The sequence below is a fragment of the Canis lupus genome, chromosome 10, assembly GCF_011100685.1.
Source record: "Canis lupus familiaris isolate Mischka breed German Shepherd chromosome 10, alternate assembly UU_Cfam_GSD_1.0, whole genome shotgun sequence".
Taxonomy (NCBI): Eukaryota; Metazoa; Chordata; class Mammalia; order Carnivora; family Canidae; genus Canis; species Canis lupus.
The window spans coordinates 29,484,394-29,501,679 of record NC_049231.1 but is presented as its reverse complement, the minus strand read 5'-3'; the positions used below and the strand labels follow the sequence as shown (position 1 = coordinate 29,501,679).

Genomic DNA, 17,286 nt, shown 5'->3' with positions numbered 1-17,286 from the left:
AGCCCACGGGCCAAATTGGGCCCACCGCCTGTTTTTGTGAATAAAGTTTTCTTGGAGCAGAGCCATGGCCCTTTGTTTGTGCACAGCCTCTGGCTGCCTTCCTGCTGTAATGGCAGACTTGAGAAGTTGTGACAGACCAGGTGGTCTGCCAAACGTAAAATACTGATTATCTGGCACTTTACAAAAAGCTTGCTGACGCCAGGGTCTAAATGTTTCAAGAGAAGCAGCTTTTGAGCATCTGGAATTCTGGCTTTTGAAATGAGAAACTGCCACCCATGAACTGGGAAGTCAGTTCCAAAACCCAGAAGAAACCAAGCAGTGATGGTGTAGCCGCAGTGGTCCTGAGAGCGCTCTTCACTACTGTCCCCTTGGGCTGCAGGCTCGGGGGACAGCCTGGAGGGCGGCTTTCCCGTTAGCCTGCAGGGAGGCCTGCAGACAGCTGGGCCTGGAGCTGGGCCACGTCCCCTCCTGCCTGCCCCAGATCTCCCCGGCCTCCTTCTCCCCCTCCTTCTCCCGTAGACCAGTTGCAGCACAGAGCCCAGGATGGTGGGGTAAGGCAATGCCAGAGGCAAGAGGGAGGGCTGGGCTCGAGCATGGGAAAGCACTTAGTGCCGTCAGGGAGCGTTTCCTCCTCCCTTTCTGGGGGGGCCGGCGGGGGCAGGGGCCAAGGATGATCATCTTCGGCTCTCTTTCAGCTGGGGTTGCTCATTATTGATTCTAAGCCTGGAAAGCTGATGGTCTGAGCCAGAACTGTAGGGTGCCCCGAGTTTAGAATTTCACTCAGCGAAAACAGACGGCTTCCATGGAGATGGAGCGGAGAGAATCTGAGAGCCGGTGAGGTGGCCCAGGTGCACAGAGCCACGGCCCTTGCATACAGCTGCTCGCTGACCCAGACGAGCCGGCTGCCCCCTTCCTTGCGTTTATGGAAAAATTTATTGACATTATTTTTTAGACGGGTTTTAGAGCAAAATGGAGTGGAAGTACAGGGTTCCTGCCTGCCCCCTCTCTCAACCCACACAAGCGTGGGGAGTGTGTGACCGTTGGTCAGGCCGCACCGAGACATTAATACCAGCCTTCCCAAGCGAGCTTTCTGGTTGGCTGTCTCTCACAAGACCTCTAGATGTCTCCAGGCTTTGAGGACATGGTAGGATCCCAAATCATTTAGTGTGGAGGTTTCCAGCCAGGGTGCAGGCCAGCACTGCCTTCCTCCTCACCAAACCCAGAGGCCCAAGCCTCACCCAGGCCCGCTGCATCAGAAGCTCCCAGCATGCAGCCTGGGTGTGTGAACGGGGGCTCCGGTGTGCAGTTCTGGTTGGGAACTTCCAGGCCACAGCTTAGGACTGGATCAAGTAGTTTCCAAAAACTGATGCACCATTTTCTGGACAAGCCCTTGGGTGGTGCTGGGTTTTGATATCACTTGGACAAAACGTTGGTACGACTGTCCTGTGGCTTCTTTATGGGGTTCAGCAGGCGCAAAGGCCAATTATGGACTGAGAAGGAACATTGCTCCAAGGGGAAGATGTGCTCATGTGAATGCGTGACCAGGCTGTCCTCTGTCCTGTGACTGGGCATTTGTCTAGGCCTGGTTTCCACCTGGACAGAGAAGTTCTGTTATCAACACAAGGAATCAGTGCTTCAGCCTGGGGAGGGACTCCACAAAATACCTGGTCTATTTGAACATTCTATACATGGAGACACTGTGGGGTGACAGGCCAAGAGCACACAGCTGGCTATAGCCAGAAACGGAAGCCCGGTGGTCCTCCCTGCACACGCATCTTCTCTTCAAACCAAGACATGACGTTGGTGCCACAACAGCCATTGGTAGCTTGGGTGCATGGAGGCTGAGGGTATAGTCCAGGCCGCTTGAGGTGGGGGCACAGAAATGGGAGCCTGAGGCTGGGAGCCAGCTCTCTGACCCTTGTCTTAAACTCACCTTGTGTTACACATAAAATCTTTGGGGAATCAGTTTGATCCTGTGCCTATCCCTGTCACGTCCCTGGCTGCGTGTGCCAGACTGTCTTTCTGTGGCACCTTCCGCATAGTTCATAGGATGGGAACAAGTGCCCAGCATGGTGATAGGAAACCAGACATGAGGAATCTGGTTCTCTGCCTCCTGGATGCTTGGTCTGGTGGGAGAAAAGACATGTGTACAATTTCCCAACAGAAAATCCAGCCTCTCCAGTTCCTGTTTCCAAATGGCACCAAAATACGCGTGACTAAGGGTCGCTGCAGACCTAGGCTGGAGCTTAGATGAAAGAAAAGCTTCATAGTTAAAGTCTGTGGAGCAGAAAGAATGATGTGAGGGGAGGGTCAAGCCAACAAAATGAAATGTGTAAAGAGCACACTGTGTGCTGATGGCCAGCTGGCTGTCTTTGGGATGCTGCCGTCTAGTTCCGGGTGAGCAGGACTCGCCTGGACAGCAGAGGCCAGGAGGCAAGTGCTCTGCCTGAGGCGTCGAGGACTGGGTGGGTTCCCCGCAGCAAAGAGGTCAAGAGGTGACCTTTGAGCTGAGCTTTGAAAGTTCTGGAGCAGGGCGTGGGCACGCCTGGGTGGCTGAGCGGCCAGTGCCTGCCTGAGGGACCCACACGGTCCCTCGCCACGTGATCCGGGGGTCTGGGATCGAGTCCCACATTGGGCTCCCCAGGGAGCCTGCTTCTCCCTCTGCCTGTGTCTGCCTCTCTCTGTGTGTCTCTCATGAATAAATGAATAAAATCTTAAACAAAAAAAAGGAGGGGGGCGCGGAGCAGAGGCAGCAGGAGGGGGAAGGGAGGCCCAGCTTGCGGGGTGGGGGCAGGTGCTTGGGGGGGGGTGGCGGTGGTGGTGGTGGAGGGGGCTTGGGTGCCCTGTGAAGGACTCTGGGTTTCAGGCTCTGGGATTCGGGGGTTTCTCAAGGGTTTGGAGGCCCGGGCCAGGCCGGCCAGTGCGGCCCGCAGCCCGAGGTGGGCGGCCGCCGGGGAGAGGGCGGGAAGAGGCCGGGGATGCGGTGACGCTGGGTGAGGACAGGGAGCCGCTGGCAAGGGCAGCCGACAGTGGGGGGCCCGGGACGGCACGCGCCGCCGAAGGGGCAGCTCCCGCCGAGGGCTCCGCGCTCATTCTGTCCTCGGGGCTTGCGTTCAGCCTCGGCCGAGGTGCAACGGGCGAGGTGAGCCGCGCTCAGGGCAGACTCCGCGCGGCGGGGCGGGGGGCCGGGCAGCCGGGGCGCCAGGCGCGGGCTCGCAGGTGCTCGGAGGGCAGAGCGCGGAGCCGGACCGTCCCCCCCGGGCTGCGGGGTCCTGCGTCAGGCTCGCTCCTGGTGACCGAGGGCCCAAGCGAGGCGGCCCCTGCCCGCAGCCCCCGGCTTACGGAGGGACGACCTGGGGTCGGGCTGGGCGGGGCTGGGCCGCCTCCGCTTGCCCGGCGGGGGGAGCCCGACCCAGCGGCGGATGAAGGGCTTTCGAGCCGGTGGGACGGGGTGGGGGGGGCGCAGCATGAGCATCGGCGTCCCCAAGGCCCTGCGAGCGGTGGGAGGCGACAGGGGCCTGGACGGGAGCTGCAGAGGGTCCCCCACTTGTCAGCTCATTCGTTGTCCCGGAGCGACGTCGCATCCCACGCGGTCCCACGCGGTCCCACGCGGTCCCACACGGTCCCACAGGGTCCCTCGCGATTCTTCATGGTCCCTCGTGGTTCCACACGGTCCCTCATAGTCCCACACGGTCCCTTGCGATCCCACACGATCTCTCGCGGTCCCACAGGTCCCACACAGTCCCTCGCGGTCCCACACAGTCCCTCGCGGTCCCACACGGTCCCACGCGATCCTTCACAGTCCCACAGAGTCCCTCACGGTCCCACACAGTCCCACAGGGTCCCTCGCGATCCCACACGGTCCCACGCAATTCTTCACGGTCCCTCGTGGTCCCACACGGTCCCTCATAGTCCCACACGGTCCCACACGGTCCCACGCAATCCTTCACAGTCCCACAGAGTCCTTCATAGTCCCACACAGTCCCTCGCGGTCCCACACAGTCCCACAGGGTCCCTCGTGATCCCACACGGTCCCACGTGATTCTTCACAGTCCCTCGTGGTCCCACACGGTCCCTCATAGTCCCTCACGGTCCCTCGCGGTCCCACAGGTCCCACACAGTCCCTCGCGGTCCCACACGGTCCCACGCAATCCTTCACAGTCCCACAGAGTCCCTCATAGTCCCACACAGTCCCACAGGGTCCCTCGTGGTCCCACACGGTCCCACGTGATTCTTCACAGTCCCTCGTGGTCCCACACAGTCCCTCATAGTCCCACACGGTCCCACGCGATCCTTCACGGTCCCTCGTGGTCCCACACGGTCCCTCATAGTCCCTCACGGTCCCTCGCGGTCCCACACGGTCCCACAGGTCCCACACAGTCCCTCGCGGTCCCACAGGGTCCCACGCGATCCTTCACAGTCCCACAGAGTCCCTCATAGTCCCACACGGTCCCTCGCGGTCCCACACGGTCCCACAGGGTCCCACACAGTCCCTCGCGGTCCCACACCGTCTCTCACGGTCCCCCGCAGTCGGAGGCTGCAGCAGGGCCGGCAGGACTGGGCCCCGGGGCGCTGGTTAGCAGGCAGGGGTGCTCTCGGCCTCTGCGAACCTGGCCGTCCCCCTGGGGGCAACACAGGCGGGCAGGGTGGAAACTGTCTCACCTCATGGGAAACACCGAGAAGGGAACTTACCACACATCTGCGGCGCGGGTGCCCACATGTGCTCACGGGCCCCACGGCGGCCAACAGGACAGGTCTGACCCGGGGGAGGGGGAGGGGTGTGCGAGCCCGAGCTCTGCGCGCTGTGGACGCTGACGGTGACGGGGGCTGGGGGGGCTCCCCAGGGAGGCAGCCCTCCACCTGCTGTCACCAGAAGGGGCCACTTCAGGGTCACAGAGGGAGAAGCCTGAGCACAGCAGGGTGAGGGCCGGTAACTGGTAAGGAGCGGGTGGGCAGAAACTCCTTCCAGAAGTTTGTCATGAGGGAAGGGGCCTGGGATCTCGCGGAGTTGTTTTGAAAATGCGTTAGAGGTGCGAACACCGAAGGGGCCCACCAGCCGGGAGTGAGGCGTGACCTGCAGGAGGGCGACGGGGCTGGGACCCCGAGGGCTGGGTGCGGGCACAGGGGCGGGGCAGCTCACGAGGGGAAGGTCTCCTGAGCGGAGCAGGAGGGGGAAGAAGGGGCATGAACCCGGGTGGTGTCTAGATTCAGCAGCAAGGCATTCTTTCAGGGGGCCCCTGCGCAGGGGTGGGCCCAGCTCCCCCGTGAAATGGGAAGCTAGGTGACCCAAGAGCCAGGCGAAGGGCCGGGTGGGCACTGGCAGGGATCCGCAGAGGCACTCCCCCGCCAGCCCTTGGGGGACCGAGCTCAGCGCGACCGAGTGCCCTCCGACTAGAAGTCAAATCCAAGAGCCTCAGGAGGAGGTGACATGGATCCCGGATAAACACACACAGGCCAAAGAATGGTGTTTCTCTCTTTTATTTAAAAACAGTGCTTCATTACCATTTGCAAAGGCAGAGGCAGTGCTCCTCCTTCGCTTAGAGTTTATAAAAGCCAGCAACATGATCAATAATTTATACACATGGATAGTAATACAAAAAAATAAGGAATAAAAGCTAAAGATCTAACTACTCCGACCTTCACAATTCCAGCTACTTGATAATAATAGGAGTAACCCAATGAATACTGTATGGTCTGAAAGCTACTATACAATATGATTCTTAACGAGAGGGGGAGGGAGTTAGAGACTGTCACAAAGCCCTGGGGTGCTTCTCTGGAGATCGCAGGGAAACAGGACCCTGGGCAAGCAGCTCGGGTGTCCTAGGAAGTGACTCTGGGGGTGGGGTTGGGGAGAGAAGGCGAGGTGGTCAATTATACAAGCATCCCATGTGATGCCCCCATGCCCCAAAAGGTACCTGTTTTGCCATGGCAATGGGAGGGGGGGCAGGAGAAGCTGCATGTTCCATGTTGGGAGGGTCCAGTCCCTGCCATGGGGAGTGGGGAGGAGAGGTTTTGTGGCATTTTTAGCCTTGCAAAGATTTGGACTGAAAAGCTCAGAGACGCAGGTAGGTCAGCCTGTCAGGGACAAGTCAACACTACTGGCCCTGTCAGCACTCTGCAGCCCTAGCTTACGTGTGTCGGCCCCAGGTTTGCTCCAGCTATTCACAAGCAGAATTAAAACACAAGGAAAAAAAAATTCATATCCCTTAGGGAAAAAAGAGGATCAATTCATCACTCGATATATAATACAGCCAAAATGAGCTGCCAAAACAAGCACACACACACACACAAAAATACTGTGAACAGAAAAATACAAGAAAATGGCTAAGCTGGGGAAGTCTCGATGGGGGTATAGACATTGCTTAAAGCACTTTATCAGTCCCCAGAAAAACCAAACCAAAAGTCATTTTTTAAAAATTCAGAAAACACAAGTACCCCCTGGGAATCTGGCGTTGGTAACTGGGGTGGGGGTGCGGGTTGGGGGAGAGGAAAGAGAATTGATGATCCCTTTTTGCTTGCCAGTGTGACTGAGCCTCTGCCACACTGGCACATGTGTGACTGCCAGCCAGCCGGAGCAGACCGAGCCCCCCGCTGGCAGTCTCCTTAAAGGCAAGGTTTGAGTTTTGGCTGATGAGCAGTTCTCTCGGTTACCAATCCCTGCCAACCAGCACTACCATGGCTGAATTGATCTACCGTTTTCCTGAGTAAACTGTAACTGGCTACAGTTCCGGTAACATGGATGAGAACAGCTACTACAGCCAACTTGGATTAACTTGAGGAATCCCCTCCACCCTCGGCTCCTCGTTCCTAGTGCGTCTGATTCAGGAATTGGAGAACTTGCCGTAGTCTGGTCTGTAAGCCTTATTTTAAAGACAGGTGCCAGGGACTCCACTGCACTCGCTAAACCAGAGGGCACGTGCTGGCTTAGGACACCCGGAGCCTACTTGGAAAGGGCTCTGCTTCACGCTCTAGCTCTTGGATGGCTATTGCCTGGTTGATCAATAAAGCAAGTATGAAGCAAGTACACAGGAGAAGGGAAAGGGAGGAAAGAGGCTTTTGGACAGTAACATTACCAAAAAAAAAAAAAAAAAAAAGTGTTCTATGTAACAGAATCAAGTCTCACTGGTGTATACTACAAATGGTCAGACACTTTCAAGAGCATGACAAAATAAAAATACACAAATTTACGTCTGATGTTCACCTTGCCCACTATTCTTTTTTCCTATCTTAAAACAGTGCAAACAGGTAACTTATGCTTTTTAAAACACCACTACCCCTTCCCCACCCCCCAAAGTCCCTTTCTTCCTATCATCTGGGGAAAAAAAAATCTGCAATTCTGCAAATGTTACTGTGCTAGAGGTTGCAAGCAGCAGGAGGCTGGAGTTAGTGAGGGAGAGGGCACAAGCAGTTTCCCTCCCCGCTCCTGGCCGGTGTGCCTTCCAGAGGGGCCCCGGCTCGGCCCTGTTCTCCCGTCTGAGGGAAGAGGGGGCAGTTATGAAGCCCTTCTGGCAGAGCCTCGGGGTGGCTTCAATCCCGAGTTGCCACCTCTCCCCCATTGGGAAGCTAAGTGACTGGTGATGAGGGTGGTGCTCACCTACTTCTCTGCTATATCACTAGGAACGGTAACCTACAGAGCACTTCAGCCCCTGAGCAATTAGACTTTTGAGGAAAAGCTGCTACCACTGGTTTCTACTGAATAATCTGCACTAGCTCCCCTTAAACAGAGATGAGCCCCAGTCCCCTTCTTTTTTGAGGACAAAAATAATATTGGCTCAATCCCACCTGTGGTTGTCAGAGGACGGTGGTGATGGGAAGCTGGGTAAAACCTGAGAGCCTTAAAGCCGGTGAGTCACCACGGCTGACCCGGGTTCTTGGGAGCTGAAACATGGAACGCATGGGATTCCAGACCAGACCTAAGGGCAGCTCTCGGGGCTGAGAGAAGGATAGGAGATAAAGGTTCTCACTAGTGGTCTCCTTAAAGGAGCCTGGCTTCTAGGAGTAAGACGCTAAGTACAGAAGCCCATGTCATGAGCTACAGTAAAGCTGTCAATATCATTCACGTGCTGTGATTCAGATCAGTGATTTTTTGGAATCATCAACCAGCATCCTCTAACGAACCCACAGAGGCCAAACTCTCTTCCGACTCTGTTTCTTAGTCCAATGGGAACCAGAGCCAAGAGCAGACAAGCACCGGTGCTTTGAGGAACCTGCCTCTGATGAAGCTGGCTGTACAGAGTCTGAAAGTTCAAAGGTGATGGGAAGGCTGACACGATCTCATCTAGATGCTCACGAGAGCTCCAATTCTCAGTGCTGACGCCGAAGAGCAGAGGCCCTTGAGCAAAAGCAGAAGTCTACTTAGCCTTCCTGAGAAAAGGGAGCTGGAGGAAGCCGTATTACAACCATCCCTGGACATGCAGCAGAATGCAAAGAGCTTGCCTATGGAGTCCTCAGCCAGAACCAGCTGAACTGAAATGCAGTAGAGGTAGCCCAAGCTCAAGCTTCTGCCTCTTTTACAAGGGCAGTGGGAGCTGCCTTCTCTACCTTTCCCACCATCCTTGTCTTTTTCTTGGAAAAAAGAAGAGGAAATTACTCATTCTCCTAACCTCCTCCCCTGCTACAGACACAACCATTTAAAATTTGGCCTTGTCTCCATTGAGCAGTGCCTTGCCATTTCTGTGAATGGCCCCTATTTGAACATGACATGAAATTTCTCCATTTCTTTAGTGAATAAAAGCTCTCTCTCGAAACAAAAAGAAAGAAAAGGAAAAAAATCCTCCCTGCCCCCATTCCCTAGAACTGTGAAAGCCCCAGATCCCATACCCCTTCCTCTAACTAAAATATTTATATACATACAACAAAAATTGTCTTAACAGCAACGAACCAAACTTTGGCTTGGGGAGGCAAACCCTTAACAAAGGCCAATGGCCCTGGGTATTTTGGTGTCCCCTATTCCATGCATTCCTCCCCAGAATCAATAAGATTGCATCGAGGCCTCTAGCTTCCTTGATGTCCTTGATGTCTCCCCTCGTTTCAGGGACAGCCTCTCTCTCCATCATCAGGAGAGAGAGGGCTCCCCGGGGGTGGGGGGGGGGGGAGATATGTATTTTACACAACAGGCCAGTCCCTCCCGGATAGATCACTCTGCTTACAAAGAATGCTTGATGCTGTCATATGTCAGTCATTTTAATTCAGGGACATGAATCAGTTATCAGTCAAGAACATGTGTGGAGGCAGGAGTAAAAAAAAACAAAAAACAAAAAAAACAACCAACCCCCCCCCCCAAAAAAAAAACCCAAAACAAACGGAAAACAAACCCATAACAAACCGGAAGCTCCATGTCTCTGAATTACTCCCTTTAGCAGCTATCCCTCGGGTGAGAAGTCACCCTAGTACCAATGTGAATAGACCAGGGAGCCAAACGGACCGTGCTTTTCTGTTTTCTAATGCCTTCATTTTGGAAATGCTGCAGGACCCTTGCCTTTATCATTAACAGCTAATAGCTAGAAGAGAAACACTTTCTCCCCTACCTTAAGATGTATAAAAGCAAAGCTGGGGAGCAACAGCAGGGACTCACTCCTGTGGCCACATGACTCTTTCTGGCAACATAGGAGATCCTTGCCAGGTCACACCTTTCTTCCACTATGGGCGGAGAGAAGCCTCAGGGGCTCTGGGTTTTATGTCCTGTAGTGTTCATGTATGCCAAGTGGTTACGTGCTTGGTTGGGTGTCTTTGGAGGATAACCAGAAGCCGGGCGGAGCAGTCAGGAGAGCTCAAGACCGTGGACAGAGAAGTGGCTCACAGAATGCTCCGGAAGATGGAAATTCCTATGGCTTTGGAGCTATTTAGTACAAAGTGCCTCTGCCTGCCCTTACGTGCCCCCTTACAATCACCACAAACTTCCAGGGACAGCCGCCCAGGATTGGGTGTTTTACCTTTTGCCAACACTCTTGATATGTTTACCTTGTACTGACCTCCTGATGCAAGAGAAATCACAGGAATATCAATCAGAGCCCTGCCAGACATCATCCAACATCCTTTTTTTCTTCCTTACTCCTTTACTGGCTCCCAACACTTTGTACTTCTAACCCTCAAGCCAGAAAAGCTGGTTGCTATTTATTCTCCTGTCCCTGGGTCCTAAATTCCTGACTCTTGAGGACTTGGGAGCAGGGAGTTCGTAGAAGGACAGATGAGCTAAGCTGTGGTTCAGAGAAAGGGGAGGAAGCCCAGGAGGAATGCTGAGATCTCAGGAAAGAAAAGAATGATCTTTTTCATACTCCAGAGTTCATTCTGAGATCTGTTTCCTAATGAGGTGTTTATTATCCACAGTCTGAGAGCATGTTTGGAAATATTAATACTATAATTCCAAAAACCATGCCAACTGTCTCAGGCTGTGCAGGTAAGAAGATTGTAAAAAGAATGAAGACAGGAGGGAAGAGGAGAGGAAAGTGTCTTTTTAATCCTCCTGCTTCGCAAGCACAAATTCCTATCATCTATCAGCATGTGGATTCCAGCCACAGCCAATCAGAATTGCCTGCCAAAGACCAGAAACTCAGAAGAATATCCTGTCGCAGAAAGATTTCCTCCACTTCTGCTCATCCCCAGCCACTCAGCACCCGATACACTTTGGTAGCTCTGTCTGATTTCTGATCGCATGCATTCATCAGCTCCTAAGGTCTCCCCTTCCTCAGTAACTGCCTCTTCCGTGATTGACAGAATAAGCTAAGCACGGACATACAGACATGGAAATGCATTATTTTTTTTTTTTTTTACCACAGTTAAAAAAAAAGAAAAAAAAAAGAAAAAATGCACAATCTTTGGAACAAAAGAATTAAAGGCAGAAATGTAAAGGAAAAATACATATTCAAAGAACATAGTGAGGTATAAAAAAGTATTCTCTCTTTTTTTTTGTTTTTTTTGTTTTTTTTTTTTGTTTGTTTTTCCTCTTCATCTTGCTATAGAGTTCCTCTACTAGTAAATATTGCAATAGCCAGGCCTCATGAACTGGGGGGCGGTCCCATTTGCAGGGTCTCACGTCACTTCAGTAGGGGGCAAATCGGCTGTAGCCACCTCGGTATAAACTCGCCTGCAGTAATTAAAGACACAAAAAGAATTAAAAGTTGTTTTTTTTTTTGTTTTTGTTTTTGAGAGAAGCACTGAAAATGAAGGAAAATGTCCTGAAAAGGAATTTGGAAAAATAGCTTCTTTAGAAGCTGCAAAGCAACTGGTAAGATGCTACCAGTGGAGTCAGGAAACCAGCTTCTGCCTCTAAGATGCTCAAACCAGAGTCCCACTTACTAGTGACCGGACACGCTCAAGAAGAGAGGATGGCAATGCTTTGTTTCATTATTTACATGAATCAGCACAGAAGGGAAACTCAATACAATTTAAAGCCAGGTCTGTAAATAGTGTGACGTTTAAAAGCAACAGGTTTTGTTTACTTTGATTACATCATCACAATCGTGACCTAAAGCAGCTAGCTGATTTCACCTTCATACACATCACCTGTCCATGGAGAACTGGCTCCTCTGATCACTAGCTGTCACGTACCATGTCTGAGATGGTGCTGGATTTAAACCAGAGTCAACCTTGCACTCATCAAGTCCAGCTCCTCTCTGGTCTATAAAATATGCCAACTATGCTGCTTCTGGATCATACCCGAATGTATTTCTATCTATCTCTGTGGAGTTATAACTGGGCTTTATTCCTTTATCAGGATCAGCACATAAAATCTCAGGAACTTTCATCACGGTCTTTATCTTGTCTGTCTCTACCTCAACTCCACACCTACTTCCCCTCAGGATCCTGTTACTTCCCCCCACAAATCTTTCTATCCATAGAAACTGAATGGAAGAAATGACAGGTTATCTCATATTCCTCTAAATCTTAAATTTCATATATCACTCTGCCTCCCTGTCAAACACCTCCTTCCACATTCCCAGGCTGCAGCCCAGCTGAGAACACTGGGGAGGTCTCTGTGTGATGGTCTGTCTCTGCAGCCAAGAGGCATCCAGGCCAACACAGAAATACTGCCTACTGCAGTGAGGATTTGAGTTTGATTAGAAGGAGGTAGGGGTAGAGGTGGGGAGTTATTCTAGATGAGCTCTATAGACCTTTCCAACACTTCTAAGAAAATACTATATTTCGCCACAAATGTTGTGGATAAAAAATATCTTTGTAAGGTATTCATTTGGTGATTCCTAGTACTACCTGCCAGAGGGCTCAGGAACGGCAGGGATAACCTTTGGTATCCACATTTGAAACTAATGTCTATTTTTTTGAAAAGCTTACTGTGAAAGCTGGAGAGGCTCATGCCCCCACATCTTTGCTAACACCTATCAATTAAACCAAGCCACAGGCATATATCCAACAGCTGAGCCAGTATAAAATGTCAACCTGTTTCCTTCTTTCTCTCCCAAATGATGCCCTTACTCAGGGCAGACTGTCACTACTCATTCCTTTTTGTCTTTAACCAGGTCAAGTGGCTCACACTATAACACACAGATAAAGAGAGTGATGTGAACTTTTTAGACTCTGTGGCTTCAGTACTCTGGCAATGGAAGAAGGCCTGAATTTATTACCTCTCTAGATCTTTTGGAATCTGTAGGTAAAAGCTAAAAGGAGTAAAGTGGTTAAAAATAAAAAAGGTACACATAATACTCACCACAGCGCCAACTCCATAGCTAGCGGCAGGGGCAAGGGCATGGTAGGGGTCGGCTGTGTACACCCTGCCATAACTGGAAAGAAGAAATACAATCAGGGAGATCAAGCAAAGGCTGTGCTCTGGAAGAATGAGCGAGTTTGCTGTGCTAAAGACATGTGAGTAACCTGGTCTTGGAAAGTTATTAGGGAACTTTGTTTCTACTCCCAAGTGCAGTTACTCTGAAAAATTCTGAAGTAGTTCCATAAAATGGGAAAGAAAGGAGTCGAGGGATGAGGGAGAGGGAGAGTGGGGTCCAAGCAAAGAAAGGAGTCGAGGGGAATAAGCAGGAGGGGGTGGAGCAGCTTCTGGACCACAGGTGTCCCCGGTGCCAGGTGGCATCCAGGCAGTGGCGGCAGGAGGGAAGTGGGCGCCCCCCAGCCCCTCTTCCCGTGAGCTGCACCTACCCGTCGCTGTAGGCGGCAGCGGCAGCGGCGGCGGCTGTGGCCGCGGTTGCAGTAGCGGGCTGTGCGTATCTGTAGGCTGCGTATCCGCCCTACAGGAGAGAAGAGAACTGACTTTACAGATACCTCTCCCCCCATGGCCAGACAAACACACACCCACCCACACACAGACATACGCGCACAAGGACACAGGGACAGACACAAACACAGACACACGTGGGAGGAGAATGTTTCAAACTGCATCAGTCTACATGTTATCATTCCTCTGGCACAGAATTAAGCTCCACCCAATGCCGGGATGTGCTTTCCAATTTGGGAAAGTAACACAAGTAAACTCTCCTGGCAGGACCTGTTCTCAGATTGAAGAAATGAAGGTATGATTTCAGATGTCTTACTTCACAGTCTTTGCTGGGACTTTTGATAGGACAAATATTTGCAGGGAGTTGGGAGAACTTTACCTGACTGCTGGGGAAAGTAAATTACAGAACTAGAACATGCTAAATGTGTATGTGTTAACATCAGAGTCTCAGATGGGTTCATTGCTGAGACTATGGACTGTATACAATGGAAAGGTCCTCTATAGTGCCGTGTGCTCCATGAGGACTAGGACATTTGCCAAGAGGCTAAGATAACTGGGCAACTGTGAGAAGGAAAACCCAGCAGAGATCAGGGGTTTGCAAACTTCAGTGTGTGGGCCCATGCAGCTTGGCCCTGCTTTTTGAAAGCAGGTGTGAAGAGACTGGCCTCCAATGCTGAAAGTATTGAATGCCTGGCCCTTCACCGAAAAAGTCGACCAGCTCTGATCTACACTTCAGACTCCTGCAAATCACATCACCAACAGCTGAGGCCTCTGCAGTGGGATTCACCTAGATGAGGAAGCCCTCCCTCCACACCCCGGGCATTTAACTGCATTTACTCTCCTCTCCTGGAAGATTCGGAGATTCTTACACTCCAGTCTCACAGCAGGCTTTGGAGCTCTTCTGTCAATGGGTTCAATATCCTCTCAGTCCTGGAGGGTTTCATATTCCCACGTCCTGTTTCTTCCCCTCAGTTTAGGGGAACCAAATACCCCAAAGTTTTTCACTGTCAGGGTCAACCATATGTACTCCCAGTATTTCAAAGATAATCACAATTAAGTGCCACATGAGACAGGCCATTTTAAAAAGTGGCAAGCCCTATGTTTTCTTCTTCTTTACCCTTCTAGAATTCATCTATTTCACCTAAACCTAAATCAGGTGTGAATTTTTATTACTATCTTCTATCAGACAGAACTATGTTCAGCTGGTCCACTTAGGCGCCATTTCATTTGTGCTTTCTTCAAGCAGCGCACACTGTGTTATGGAGGAATGATGAAGTGTATACTGCTTGAAGCCATCCGAAGCATATTCGGACTGACACTGACAGTATCACTGATGGAATTTCAGTCGTCATGCATTATTCCTCTTTGTTTGAGTAGATCACTCAGAAAAGTAAACATTTCTTTCTCAATTACAAATTCTTCCACAGATATCCGTATAAATTAGAAGATTCTAATTAATATTACCAGACACTGACAATGACATGGCTAGAAACATAGCAGGAAGCACGCTCAGGACTGTGTGTGATCCACATGTTTCCTGTGACACCTATCCGGGTTTATGAAATCGGGCAGGCCAATGCTGCTGTATCTGCGTCTGTAACTCTGCATCTACATATATACGTTATATAAACTAAAGGGTCTCTTTACATTATTCCTTTTTTTTTTTTAAACTTCTAAAGAGGACATAAAGCAGGAAAAGCATTTGTTAGAACACCAAGCTCATCTTTATAGTTGAAATCAAGCTTTAAATGAACCTTTAAAGGCTCATTTTTTCATTATAACTACAGGTGATTCCATGAAGTTTAGAACTGAAGTTTGTTGGTGTTAAGTCTACAGCAGGGCTGTCTTCAGTAAAACTTCTTTGTAAACAAGTATGATGTGGTAAACAAGCAGTATGTGGTTTGTCTCTTTAGCATTCCTTCAAACACCAAAATCATCTTTAAAAATTTAAAAAGTCAAGGCAATAAAAGCAGTTAAAGCCCAATTTATGCTTATTTGAGCAAAATATTTAAAAACTGAAGTTCTATGCCATTGGACTGAGTATACATTCTCATTAAGGGATTCTGAGGCTTGAAAGCACTGACCTCACTTTATAAAGTCTCAGGAAAGTCAGAGATACCGGGGATTCTATCAAATGGTAGCTCTGAGCAGTAGTGCACTAATTCTGGAGAAAAAGGTTCTGAATAAGGTCACTGAGAACCACTTCCCCTTATCTTCCTCAACCTGTAAGAAGCCTGCAGAACCTTAATGATTTTGGGGTGATGTTACTGTTAACCAAAGCAACTCAAAATAGATCAGATTGTGAGGAAGCAGCTTCCTTCCAAACCAGGAGACAGGGAGATTATGTGCAGTAGTTTCCTTCTATTTTAAGTGAACTTGGACTTTGGAGTTTGAATTTGATGAGGTTCTTTGCATTTAAATTCAGGAAAACAGGACAGGGATACAAATGTTTCATTGCCTATTAAAGGTTTGAGAAGAGTATCAGCATTTAGAACTACATTAATGTGCTTTTCTTTTTAAAAGCTGTTAAATACCTCATCATGACTACTCTCCTAATTACCTTATAATGGTGCTACAGAGAGGCCCTATAAAGTGGGGGGGCTATCTTTAGGATGGGCAGATAATATTCTCATAAACTACTTTGGTCATTCATTCATCAGGGACTACCCCCCAAATTAGAAAAGTTAAATTGTATCTTACGGATTTACCTCTCTCAGAGGTAGTCTTATCACAAGCATTTCTGCTACTGCTTTAAACAAAATATATCAGAAACTGTAAGACCAAGAAAATTCAGATGTATTTGTTTCTACTGAGTTCGGAGTGCATCAAGCTTCCAGGTGGAGAAATTGTTTTCTCAACTTTCACCTCTACTAGCAAGTCTGAGGTCTTTTATAGAACATGAGAACAAAGTGCAGTTTGAAACACCAAGGTTTTCATTACTGTTTCTTAAGTTTTTCAAAAAGAACAAGGGTGGGGATGGGGGTTGGAGAGACAGGGTTCAGGCGTGGGGGGGGTATGGCGCCACATTTATTAATCACATTAAAAACTAAGCATGCCAACATCTGGAGCTAAACAACCAGCAAAATCACCACGTTCAGACTCGTATTGGCTAACTCTATCTATCCCAGCATTCTCTTGGGACAGCGGTTGGCCCTAGGCTCTACCACAAGCTCGGTGAAGTACACAGCCTCAATTACTAGAGCGTGCAGCCACAACAACCTGCTATTACGGAAACAGTCAGTCACCACTTGAGTTAACATTCCAGACCCTAACGACTGGCCCTCCCCAACCCAAAGAAATAGTCAAGGTCGCCCACCCTCGCCCTGGCCCACACCACAATGTTAATAATTATAACAAGCAGTAACCCATCTGTTATATCAGAGAAGGGAACAGAGACTCCACTGAGAGATTTAGAGTGAGATGTTAACATGTCTTCAGCTGACTGCACAAACAAACAAACAAAAAAAAAAAAAAAAAAGAGGAGAAATAATTCATTTGGAGATATGAAGTCATGAAATAGCTGATGTGTATTGCTTTTAACCATGCACTGATGCAAAACTGAAGCAACCATTAAGAATAAAAATTAAAAAGGACATATGTATTTACACACAATCAGACCTGTTGGATCTGAAGCAGTTTGCAGATTCTATCTGTGTGTGATTTGAAATAAAACAAAAAATGGGGATTAGCATGGCCACAGCACACCCTAATGTAGGAGGGCACACACGGACTGTTTTTTGGAACCCTGATAGCTGGATACATTTGGCATGGCTGAGCCTGATCCAAAGATACACGTGCCCCTTTAAAAGGATTCCTTTGTAATTCACTGTGAATGCCTCCAGAGCGTTCTCAACAGGGGCAGCCCAGCACTCCATCACTCTGCTACACACTTTCCTAACCTTGATATCATGGTTCGGTCCTGACCCGCAGCACGAGCTTGAGTGCCAGCCCTCAGGCAGCACCCATCCATTCTGACCCAGCGTTCTTCTAACATAGTGCCTGGGCTTAAGCGTTCTATCTTTCCACATATCCAGGACACATCCCTGCCTTCAACTTCCAGCTCTTTCCCAGGAAAGTGCAGTTACCTTAAGATCCTTTTGTTGTTC

General features: G+C 49.9%; 1 protein-coding gene across 13 annotated transcripts in view; it reads right to left on the bottom strand.

The window, feature by feature from the left end:
* Positions 1-5,462: 5,462 nt before the first annotated feature.
* Positions 5,463-17,286, bottom strand: part of RBFOX2 (RNA binding fox-1 homolog 2) — a 275,598-nt gene continuing 263,774 nt past the window's right edge. For 6 of the 13 annotated variants that reach the window (XM_038550702.1, XM_038550703.1, XM_038550710.1 and 3 more), the window contains 4 exons: positions 16,799-16,830; positions 13,105-13,193; positions 12,662-12,734; positions 5,463-11,083 (listed from right to left, as the gene is read on the bottom strand). In XM_038550702.1, the coding sequence (XP_038406630.1) occupies positions 11,029-11,083; positions 12,662-12,734; positions 13,105-13,193; positions 16,799-16,830 (249 nt within the window). In that variant the 3' untranslated portion in view covers positions 5,463-11,028. Of the gene's footprint in view, positions 11,084-12,661; positions 12,735-13,104; positions 13,194-16,798; positions 16,831-17,286 lie in introns of those variants that run through there. The other 7 variants (XM_038550705.1, XM_038550704.1, XM_038550708.1 and 4 more) reach the window with 2 other exon arrangements.